General features: G+C 34.8%; 1 protein-coding gene across 2 annotated transcripts in view; it reads right to left on the minus strand.

Annotated features, from left to right (window-relative positions):
* Positions 1-239: 239 nt before the first annotated feature.
* The window catches only part of LOC119505038 (zinc finger protein 665-like), a 78,960-nt gene continuing 66,345 nt past the window's right edge, over positions 240-12,854 (minus strand). For both annotated transcript variants that reach the window (XM_037797728.1, XM_037797727.1), the window contains exons 4-5: positions 9,371-9,463; positions 240-4,538 (exon numbers count right to left, since the gene is read on the minus strand). In XM_037797728.1, the coding sequence (XP_037653656.1) occupies positions 1,789-4,538; positions 9,371-9,463 (2,843 nt within the window). In that variant the 3' untranslated portion in view covers positions 240-1,788. The remainder of the gene's footprint in view (positions 4,539-9,370; positions 9,464-12,854) is intronic.

Here is a 12,854-nt window from a genome sequence, read left to right on the forward strand (position 1 = left end):
CAATGAGACCAAATGCAATCATGTAGTTCCTAGTCTAATGTCCTCAGAAGAACTCAGCATCCCTTCTGTGGTACTGCTGTTAAAGGTGCACTATTGAGCCTAATCATAAGGAAACAGAGGAAAACTCCAAATGATATGCCCCATACTCTTCAAATATGACACTGCTGTGAAATACAAAGAAATGGTAAGGACCTGTTCAAGATTAATGGAGACTAAATAGACACAACGACACAATGTAATGCATGATACTAGGTTTTTGTATTTGTTTTGTTTTGTTTTTTGCTGTAATGGGCATCATTTGGAAAACTGGTAAAATATGAACAAGCTCCACAGATTAAATCCTAGCATTATATCAACGTTAATTTCTTGATTTTGATAAATATTCAGAGATATTTAAGGAGCTATCTTTTGGTAAAGTATTTCTTATATATGTTAAAATGTTGGCTATCTCCTCTGATACTTACCTTTTTAGTAATGAAGAATAATTCAGGATAAGTGCTCATGATCATTTAGAATGTCATCAGTGGTTTCTTCTGTATGAATTTTCTGATACACATTGAATTTGTATGTCACGCAGAAGTCATATTTTTAAGTTTTATTGACCTATGGTCAGTATACTTCAGTATCAAGTACACCTAAACCTACAGAAGGTCAGCAGAAGACAAGTTTATTTCCTTGTCACAGAAAGTCCAACTGTGTACATGGAAGAGAAACTCTATTTCATGGTCACTCTTTCAACCTGGCTCCTTCAATCTGGTACTCTCCATCATCAGTGCACGAGTTCCATGGCTTCCATGGTGATAATCTCTCCTTTTTGATGAGAGGCAGGAGACAACGCCAAGATTTTGAGGGATACCTCTAATGAGATTTGTTACTGACTCCTACATTCCGCTAATCAGAGGTCGGTTTTATGATCCCACTTGGATGAAGGAGTGCTTTGGAAACATAGTCATGTGTTACAAGGGAAAAGATGCAATGGTTATTGTTGAACTGTAGTCAGTATTTGATATACGGAGATTAACTACATGTAAGTCAAATTGAGGGATGACCTACTGAAGATTTCCTACATTCACTACCTTTATGAAGTCTCTTTCTTTGTGTTTGATATGAGTTCTTCACCCTCAACGTAATTACTTCTCTACTGAGGAAGGAGGCTTATTGTTTGTAGTTACTATACATTTATTACATTCTTGTTTTATTGCTGGGTGATTTCTCTGATCATGAATGAGTTATGACTGCTTGCACAAAGTGTTCCCATTTTTACTTACTCTGAGCTTGTCTGCTATGTTTCTTTAAGGTTGATTTCACACAGTATATTTCCCATATTAAATATCTGTACAGGATTTCTTTCTTGGTTGAATTCTCTGATATCCAATGAGGACTGAAATCTAGTTGAAAACTTTCCATAATAAAATATGTTTCAAGAATTTCTTGTGTAAGTTCTCTGACATTTTAAGAAGGATCATTCTTGCACAGGAATTTCAATTCTTCATTTCTTTGCAGGGTTTCTAGCCTGTACATGTTCTTGGCTGTTTTCCAAGTCTGGATTTCCAGCCCAGAATTTCCCACATTCTTTATGTTCACAGGTTTAATCCTATGTGTGAGATTTCTGATATTCTCAAAGGCTTGATTTTTGGCCGAATGTTTTCCCACATTCATCACATTTCTATGGTTTCTCCCATATGAGTATTCTGAGATACTCTAAAGTTTGATATCTGGCTGAAAGAGTCTCCATACTATAAACAATTGTACCACTTCTCTCCTGTAAGTTCTCTGCTAACTTATTCCTCACCGAAAGCTTTCCACATTCATTACATTCATAGGGTTTCTCTGCTGTGTGATTTCTCTGATGTCCTCTGACATATGATTTCTGTCTGAAAGATTTTCCACACTAATTACATTTATAGGGTTTCCTACTGGTATGAGGTCTCTGATAAACTCTGAAATTTGATTTCTGGCTGAAAGATTCTCCACACTGAGTTTACATTTACAGGTTTTCTCACGTGTGTGTGTCCTATGATGCTTTCTTAGGCCTGACTTCACTTTGAAAGCTTTCTCACACTCATCACATTTATATGGTCTTTCCCCTGTGTGAATTCTCTGATGATTTCTTAGAACTGAAATCTGACTGAAAGATTTCTTACATTCATTACATATGAAAGGTTTCTCCCCTGTGTGAGTTCTCTGATGTATTATGAGGTTTGATTTATAGTCAAATGATTTCCCACATTCACTGCATACAAAGGGCTTCTCCCCTGTGTGAATTCTCTGATGTACTATGAGATTTGATTTCTGGCTGAAAGATTCTCCACACTGATTACAATCATACGGTTTCTCTCCTGTGTGAGTTCTCTTATGTCTTTTTAGGACTGACTTCTCACTGAAAGCTTTTCCACATTCATTACATGCATAGGGTTTCTCTCCTGTGTGAGTTCTATGATGTCCTCTGAGACTAGATTTCTTCCTGAAAGATTTTCCACATTCATCACATTTATAGGGTTTCTCCCCAGTGTGAGTCTTCTGATGTTCTCTGAGACATGATTTCTGGCTGAATGATTTTCCACACTGATTACATTTATAAGGTTTCTCCCCTGTGTGAATTCTATAATGTCCTCTGAGTTGTGATTTCTGACCAAATGCTTTTCCACACTGATTACATGTATACGGTTTCTCCCCTGTGTGAGTCCTGTGATGCTTTCTTAGGCCTGACTTCAGTTTGAAAGCTTTCCCACATTCAACACATTTATATGGTCTTTCCCCTGTGTGAGTTTTTTGATGTTTCCTTAGGCCTGAAATATGGCTGAAAGATTTCTCACATTCAGTACATTCAAAAGGTTTCTCTCCTGTATGAATTGACTGATGTATCATGAGGGTTGACTTGTAGTCGAAAGATTTCCCACATTCATTGCATTCAAATGGTTTCTCTCCTTTGTGAGTTCTTTGATGTATTATGAGGAATGACTTATAGTCAAAAGATTCCCCACATTCATTGCATTCAAAGGGTTTCTCCCCTGTGTGACTCTTCTGATGTATTCTTAGACCTGACTTAGTACTGAAAGCTTTCTCACATCCATCACATTTATATGGTTTCTCTCCTGTATGAGTTCTCTGATGTCTTCTTAGGACTGACTTCTCACTGAAAGCTTTTCCACATTCATTACATTCATATGGTTTCTCTCCTGTGTGAGTTCTCTCATGTCCTCTGAGAGTTGATTTATGCCTGAAAGATTTTCCACATTCAGCACACTTATAGGGTTTCTCCCCGGTATGAGTTCTCTGATGTTCTCTGAGATTTGATTTATGGCTGAAAGCTTTTCCACACTGATTACATATAAAGGGTTTCTCCCCTGTGTGAATTCTATGATGTCCTCTGAGTTGTGATTTCTCACTGAAAGCTTTTCCACACTGATGACATTTATAGGGTTTCTCCCATGTGTGAGTTCTATGATGCTTTCTTAAGGCTGATTTCAGTCTGAAAGCTTTTCCACATACATCACATTTATATGGCTTTTCCACTGTGTGAATTCTCTGATGAGTCCTTAGGCCTGAAATATGGCTGAGAGATTTCTCATATTCATTACATTCAAAGGGTTTCTCCCCTGTATGGGTTCTTTGATGTGCCATGAAGATTGACTTATAATTGAACATTTTCCCACATTCATTGCATTCAAAGGGTTTCTCTCTAGTGTGAATTACCTGATGTTTCCTTAGGCATGATTTCTTACTGAAAGCTTTCCCACATTCATAGGGTCTCTCCTCTGTGTGACTTTTCTGAGGCTGAAATGGATGTGAATTAGGACCAAAACATTTTCCATAATCACAGGGTTTGACCCCTGTATGAATTATTTGATTTTCTGTTAAGTTCAATTTAGGGTTGAAAGTATTCTCTCCTATGTCAGTTCTTGGCATTTGCATAATGCTACTGAAATTGTTCCCATTTTCATTACAATTAGATTCATTTAATTCATAATGACTGCTGTCTTCTTTAGGAACGTTCTGAGAGCCACTAAAAGTAGAATTATCACATAGGTTTTTCCCAAACTCATTGTGTTTATAAGATTTCTCTTTTGTGTGGGCATTCTTAGTTGTAAAGAGGGCAACCTGTTCAATGAAAGCTTTTCCACATTCATTATATTCAAAAGCTTGCCCCAAAATCTGAACTGTCTGACCCTGAATGACCTCCTTCCGTCTGAGGACTTTCACATTTTTATTATAATGAAAATCTTTCTCTCCAGTATTAATTCTGCCTTCCTTAATACTGAGGCACCATTTCTCATGTACATTAAACTCATCCGCCTTCTTTCTTAAATACTGACAATGTGGGGCCGATGAGGTTAGACTAAGATATGGAAGTCCTGTAGTGTCACGTTTATAGGGCATTTTTCTTGAAGGAAAAATGTTTATGTCCATATAACATGCTGTTCCTGAAATGTTCTCTTGCTCTTCAATTAATATTTTATTTGTGAATAAAACTTGCCACCACTGTTTGCCTTGGTTTTCTGAGCTCCTCTCTATGAGTTCATCATGTTGGCAGTCTTCTAAAAATCAGAAAAGTAAAAATACTTTATGACACTTAACATACTTCTTATGGTAAGAGGTTTATACACATATACCCATCTACATATATGACAAGTTACTTTCTGGTTCAGTCTTCCAACAAAAAAGTAACTCCAAATGTATCTTCCTTAGAGTACTTTTTATTGCTAGAAGCAAAACACAAAGCAGAATTTTCCATAGTGGAAAAAGGCAGAGGAAACTGGAAATAAATATCATATATATTTGGTATTTTAAACTACAATTCTCAAAATTAGTCTACAAGCTTCATTTGGAGGTCCCTTTGATCCATTCTACACATCAACCCCCAAATTAATTTATAATGGCACCAATTTCCTCACGTTGTAGGTCATGCTTTAATTATTCTTGTAGTGTCATTCATGGAAACACAAATATACAAGTGGAAGGCTTAAACTATGTGGACTGTACCTGGACTGCATTCATTACTCTATCCTGGCTCTACTACATCAGGTACCTTAGTTTATTGTATCAGGGCTGTTCAATAAACTTCTATTGACAATCAAATCTTAACTTTCCTCCTTTTAACTTTTGCTCATTCATTTTCTGAAAACTAGTTTTGATCCTATCCAATCCTTAATTCAGCTTCCATCTTCTTTTCATCATATCTAGCTATTTATGACTGAGAGAACCTTAAGGTTTTAACCTGATCCCAGAAACCTTACAAGTACCTTTTATATTTATCTATCATAAATTTCTTGCATATATTCTATTAGCCATGTTTCATGCAATAATATATCAGGCCTAAGCTAAAAACATACGAAGTCCTTCAGCCCTCTTCCCTAGGTACCAAAGAATAAAAGATTTAAGTAACATGATTCTGGAAAAGAGAGTTTTACATTAATTGCATGCTCCAACTCCACAGTATTTCCAGCTCTAGTCTCAACAGGCTATTGGTTCTTATTAAATAGTTCATTTGCAATAATAATCTTACATTCTTATTCTTTCTCTAGTTATCCTGCATTCCAGCATTGGCTTTACATATAATCTAGAGCCCAAGGTTAAACAATTGTTTTTTAAAAAAAGATTCTCCTCTCTTTCAATGAATTTAAGCATCATTTATTTTAGAATCTGAAGTAGTTACTGTCTATGTCCTTCATTTTAACAAAGGATACATGGAAAGAACTCATATAACTGAGACACAAATTTTCTGCAAATTACCATCACTGAAATCAAGATGCATCATAAAACTGATGGCATGTCCACAGTAAAATGGGCAGAATTTTCTCTTGGTTGTACCTTAAACAATGGCTCACCTTTTAATCAATGGCATCTTATATGATATGAAATATATTTTATGGAGTTTGCTTAAAGTACAATCATCATTCTGATTTACTTTGTATCCCTCTATAATATAAATTAAATCAGTGACCTTTAAAAAGGAGCGAGCCACATAATTAACCAGAGAGCACTTTTACACATAAGGGCTCTGACTTAGGGCCAAATTTACAGCTTTGATTGAAAAGTCCAGAAATCTGAGTTGGGTATTTGCAACTAGGGATAGTGTTTCTGAATGAATCAATATGAACTACCTCTCCCCACCTGGCGGTAGGTCAACACACAATGTAATTATAAAATATTTATTATATTTTACATACCAGTACATGGTAGGAAAAAAGAGACCATTCTATTTGGTGGATCTAGGGCAAAGTAGAGCTCACTGAATGACTGTATGCTATCTGGCATAGAGTGTGTGTTTAAATCTCATGTTCCGACATATCTAACAGGTGGGCTGAGATATTAAAAAAAGAAAGAAAAACATAGTCTAAAGTATTATAGGATAATTTTATAGAAGAAGTGTAAATCTGAGCCAAATTGTAAAATGAGTAATAAAAACAACAATAAAAAGCTTCTCCCACTTGCAGTGGGAATTTAATGCAGTGAAGTACTTAAGAATTTATATAGGGAAAATTTACATGGATGAAAGCTATAACGTAGGGGAAAATGTATGACATTTTAGAGACTGGGTCATATGGAGTTTGGCATGAGCACATGCAAGGGAAAGAAATAAATCTGATAAGATGGGCTTGCAATGGGTTAACTAAAATATATGAAATTGTAAGCGACTACATGCTTATTTGTCAGCTTACTTCAAGATAAACTGAATTGGTATTAATACCAATTAATACCTAATTGGTATTAAAAATAATACCAATTAGGAAGTAGAAAAATAAGGCAAGGGAGAGCAGAGCTCTAGTTTTGGGTAATATCAGTAGACAGGGAGAACATGACAAGAACGAGCTCTTGTGAAAAAGGGAACTAACATTAGAAACCACTAAAAGATCAGTAAGAGGACAAATACAAATATCTTTATGAGAGAATTAAAAGTTGTAAGCTGCTTCATGGTTGTCCATTATTGGAGAAGAAAGATACTAGAGAAAAATAATTATGGGGGAGTGGGAAAGACAGAAAGACTTTGATTCATACGAGAAAATTTAGTGCAATCTAAAGGCTTAGGGAAATTTAGTATAGATCCCTGAGGGCACAGGAAATGTTGCATTAGAGATGAGAGAACACACGTGCAAGTAATAAATTGGTAGTCATCAGGATAAAGCAAAAAAGCTTAAATTGTGAAGATGGATGAGGCAATGAAAGACTTACTGCTTAAGGAGAGGAGCAAAGTACAGAGAACAGAGCATTTGGACACAGTAAAGGAGGAGGAGAAAAGACTGTGAATCAAAATTCATTCACTCAAGAAATGTTCACTGTAAGTCTATTATGCACCTTATTGTATTCCAGACACTGGAAAAATAACTTTAAACAAGGCTCATTAGATGCAAAGAAGAGCTGATGAGAGCTTTGGAGAAAACATAAAACAGAAGAAGGGGATAATGGGACTGGCTGAAATTCAGCATGTCATTTTAAACACTGGTCATGGAAGGCAATGCTGAGAAGGGAACACTAACGACAAGATTAGATTTCTTTATCTATTATAGAAGCAAACTCCTTGTGGGGCATATTTGTAGTAAATATCATCTCTCACTCACTGGTTTGTCTCTTTCTAATATTTTAAAAACATAAAACTAATATAAATGTGCATAAAACTCTTCTATGCACTTCTACAATCGGCAGAGGGTGAACATCTTTGTATAACTATCATAGAGGTCAAGAAAAAGATAATGCCTGGCTATGAAAAATCCCAGGGATTTCTTCTTGACCAAAACTTCCATCATAATTACAGGTCATGTCTATCGTGAAATTTATAGTAATAATTTCCTGACCCTACTTTATAGCTTTATAACCTATCTATGCAACTCACAAACCAGTACAACTAACTTTTATCAGTTGCTTTATATAAAGGGAATCACAGAGCTTACTAACTATATTCATTGTTGTCCTGCTTCTGTGCTGACCATTGTGAGACTGATCCATGTATTTGCTTGCAGCCATAATTTGGTGTACTCCCTTTGCTGTATCTTATTATTCCTTTCAATAAATGAACAACAATTTATTTTTCCATTCATCTGTTGGCGAGCATTGGGTTTTGTTTCATTTTGAAACAAAATTCTCACATGCTTCCTGGAGCACAGAAGCATACCTTTCTCAAGAGAGACCAAGTTATGTGATATGAGGTATGTATATCTTTGCCTTTACTCACTAATGCCTACTGATTTCCAAAGTGATTGCACCAGTTTCAATTCAACAGCAGTTATATCTGATATCCCACATCCTCATCAATCCCTGATACTGTCAGACTCTTCATTTCTGCCAGTCTCATAAACAAACAAATGTGCAGTGTTACCTCACTGTGGTTTCATTTTGCATTTTTTCCTAACAAAAAGGTTAAAAAACCTTTCTTTCCCTATGTTTACTGGACATGCGGATTTCCACTGGAGAAGCCTCTTATTAAGTCCTTTGCCCATTTTTCTTTGGGTTGCATGCTTTTCTCTCATAGATCTGTAGATGTCCTTCATATAATCTTAATACTATTGCTTTTTGGTTCTACATACTACAAAAAACTGCTATGTTTTGGCTTGTCCTTTCACTCTTAAGTTTAATATAGTTAAGTTTATCTATCTTTCCTCATATACTAAATGATTTTTTGGTCTTAAATTGTTCCCTACCCACCATAATAAAAATTATCTCCTATAATTTGTGCTAAAATATTCACATTTTTGCCTTTAATCCACCCAAATTGACTTCTGTGGCATGCTGTTAATCAGGGGTATGCCATTTTTCCTATTAATTGCTTGGCAGCACTCCTTAGTTTTACCTTTTAATAAATCAAGTATCATGAAAACATTTTTCAAATGGAAGGTGATCTTGGGAACTGTGACACAGCTGTCTAAAAAACATTTCCAGTACCACTGTTCTGCTAAGCGTACTTATCTTCATATAATTGGGAAGGTTTATGCTCTGGCTGTTATCCTTTGAATTATAATATTATGCAATTCCTTGATTACCTATTTATTTAGATAGTATCTAGTATTTCTCTATGATAAAAAGGTAAGATTGTTTCCTGTCTCTATTCCAATATTTTGTCTCCCAATTTTCGTTGCTTTAATAACATTTCTTAGTTGTTCTTTTTCCTTTAAATATATACCCATCACTTTATTTTTCAGCTTTAAATGATATACTTAGCCCCCATATTCACAAAATGGGAAGTCACCATGCTGATATCCCCTTCATTCTGTTAGATCTTCTTCTTCCACATTTTATTACATATTTTATTTTAAAAACTCCAACGGTAAAGGCTGCTGCAAGGAGAATGCTGAAAACATTTCAAAGTGCCCATCTCTAACTGATCATTTTGGATCTAGTTTCCTTGAATATCTTCTGTCAGCACTTCATATCTCACCTGTATATCTCCCATTTAGAATTTCTTCCTCTAATAACCATGGGCCTTCTTGTTCCAACGCAAAGATTAGTTCTGGTTTTGCAAAGCAGTACCCTGTAAATGGGAAATGATTTAGAACTTGAGTGAGTTGCATGGGTTTTAAATTTAAAGATAGGCACACCTTTAGAAGTGGCACATTGAACATGTTCATTTGACCCATTATGGAGGGAAGTGACAACAGACATTTTCTTAACTTAAAAAGAACCAATTTCCTTAAACTCGTAAATCACAAACCTAAAGAATATTAACTTTAAGAGGTCAACATGTTGGGTTTCAAAGAAGGGAAACATGATGGCCATCATGAAGTAAAAGGAACTGATTTATCACTCCATAACAGACATCTAGAAAACCATGCAAAATATATGAAAGAATAGTTGTTAGACACTGGACAACAGGCAGTACAAAACAGGGAATCTTGACAATAGGAAAACAAAAATAGTAAGTCCTATGATTATCACAGATTACTGCTGAGTTTCCAAAAGACAGCATAGAAAGGAATTACCAAAATAAAGCCCGACAGATGCAGGAAGTTGAGGAGACAGAATTGGAGGTTTACAGATACCAATGCAACTAGAACATGTGGGGTAAATACCAGAGAAAGAATTGTACTGAGAAAGTGAATCTTGGAGATGGCAAAAGGGTTTCCTTAAGTCTTTGGCTGAGTAGTGACATGTACACGTATGTAAGGAAACTATCCAAGGTTGATACTGGAAAAGGCATAGGTTGAAAAATCATGAAAGCCCACACAGAGATGGGATATTTCTGTTCCCACCAGCCAACACTGAAAAGCCTTCTAATACACAGAAATTTGGGTAAAAAAACCAGAAGGGGGTTGTTTAATAGACTGAACAAGCTCTGAATCCAACAAAACAAGGATTAAAGGCCCACTATGAAAGGAACAAAGTAAATCAAAGTAACATAACTGGACTGCAGAAATGGCTTCCTAATATTTAAAAGAATAGCACAAAATCCAACACTCACCAGTAGTTAAATCCGCCTCAAACATCCAATCACAAATTATCAGGTAGCAAAAGAAGCAGGATATATGACTCTCAACAAGGAGAAAACTAAATCGATAGGAACAGAATAAGAAATGACACACAGGATAAAATCAACAGTCATGGACATTAACAGCTATTAAACTGTGTATGTTCAAGAAGATAGGGAAAACAATGAACACGACGAGAAGAGAAATAAAAGCTACAAGAAGTTCCAAATTGAAACTCTACATATAAAAATGAAATGTCTGTAATGAGAGAGCAAAATAACCAAACTACAAACAAGAAAACACTGGATACGATTAATAAGAGTAGACACCACATAAAGAAAAATAAATGACACCAGCAGATTGGGGACTTTATAAATAGAGCATCTGTGACCTGTTTGATAATACTTATTCTGGGGTTTATAACATATAAGTAAAATACATGATAAAACAGCAAAAAACATGGAAGAGAGAAAATGGAAGAAGTAGTAAAAGATTCTTATATGTTATGATAAAATATTATTTAAAGGTAGATTATGACAAGTTAAAACAGGTGGAGAAGAGTTAGCAAATATTCATATAGTACATTTAAACTCAACCATGTCAATACTAACATTAAGTAAATGAACAAATGTCTTATCAGTCCATTTAAAAGGCAGAGATTGACAGCAAGATCCAACTACAAGGTGTCGTCAAAGACTCAACTACATGAGGAGTATAAGAAATCCACTTTAAATATAAAAACACAGAGAAGTTACAAATAAAAGTAAAAGGAAAGAAAAACACACCATGCAAACATTAAGGGAAAGAAAGTCTGAGTGGCTATATTAATATCAGTCAAAGTAAAATTACACTACATACCTCTAACAAGCACTAATATAAAAAATAGTGACAATATCAAGTACTTGCCATTAAAAGTAATAACTAGATCTCTCATACATTGCTGGTAGGAATAAAAAATGATGCAGGCACTCTGGATAATAGTTGGCAATTTCTTGAAAAACTAAACATATGCTTATAATATGACCTAACAATAACACTCCAGGATATTTATCCCACAGAAATGAAAACCTGTACATGAATGTTTACAGCAACATTACCTATAATAGCCAAAAACCAAAAAAGAATATAATGTCCATTAACAGATAAATGGCTAAACAATCTGTTAAAATTCATACAATGAACTCTGAATGGCAATAAAAGGGATGAACTATTTATACAAACTATAACTTGGATGGATCACAAGAGCTGATGAAAAAGCTAATCTCAACACATCACATACTGTTTGATTCCATTTCTACAACATTCTCAAAATGACAGAATTATAGAGATGGAAAACAGATTTGTGATTCAAATAGATTAGAAATAGTGGGAGATAGGAGGTAGGTGTGACTGTAAATGGGTGGCAAGATAAGAGATCTTTGTGCTGATAGATTAGTTCTGTATCTTGAGGTGGTGGTGCTTACACAAAACTCCATGAGTTAAAAAGGCAGAGAACTATTCACACATTGTAGAAATGTCAGTTTACTGGTGTTTACATTGTATTGTGGCTATAGAGGATGTACTCATTGGGAGAAACTTGCTGAAAAATACAATTTTTGCTAATTCCTGTGAACCAATAATTATTTTAACACAAAATAGTTTTTCAAAAATTAGATGCAAAAAAACACAAATCCTGAAAATACTTTTGTCCTCAAAAACACTATTTAGGAAAATAAAAAAGCAAGCCAATGATGGAGGCAAAGTTTGCAAAACATATACGATAAAGATCTGAATACTTTCAACTGCACAAGAAAAAAGAAAAAAAGAAAAAAACACAAAAAACTAAACTAAATCGAAAGGATAGAACTAAAAATTTGACCAATTCCATTAAAAATTAGGCTAAAGATTTCACTAAAGATTTATGAATGGCCAGAAAGCACATGAAAAGAACTTCAACATAGCTAGTCATCAGGGAATACAAATTAAAACTCAAGGAGATACAAGTAGAATACTTAAAAATAATAAGATACAGCAAACCAAAGATAGGCAACCAAAAGCAATGAAAATTCTCATACATTGCTAATGGAAATGAAAAACAGCACAGCCAGATCGGGAGCATTTGGCAGTTTTGTTCAGATACATATATGAAAATCCACCAAGCCTACGCTCCAGTATTTACACAAGATAAATGAAAACAGATGTTCATGCAAAGATCTGTAAGCAAATATTCATAGAAACATTATTCATCATATGCCCAAACTGGAAAAAAATATATCCATCAACTGATAAGTGATAACAAATTACAGCATATGAATATAAAGGAACACTACTCAGGATAAAAAGAATAAACTGATAAACACATACACATATATGAATCTCAAAAGCATTACACTCAGTTAAAAAAAAAGCCAGACAAAAGAGGGTATACACTTAATGATTCAACTTATACAGAATTCAAGAAAAGGCAAAATTATATAG

The sequence above is a fragment of the Choloepus didactylus genome, chromosome 10 (genome assembly GCF_015220235.1).
Source record: "Choloepus didactylus isolate mChoDid1 chromosome 10, mChoDid1.pri, whole genome shotgun sequence".
NCBI classification, from domain to species: Eukaryota; Metazoa; Chordata; class Mammalia; order Pilosa; family Megalonychidae; genus Choloepus; species Choloepus didactylus.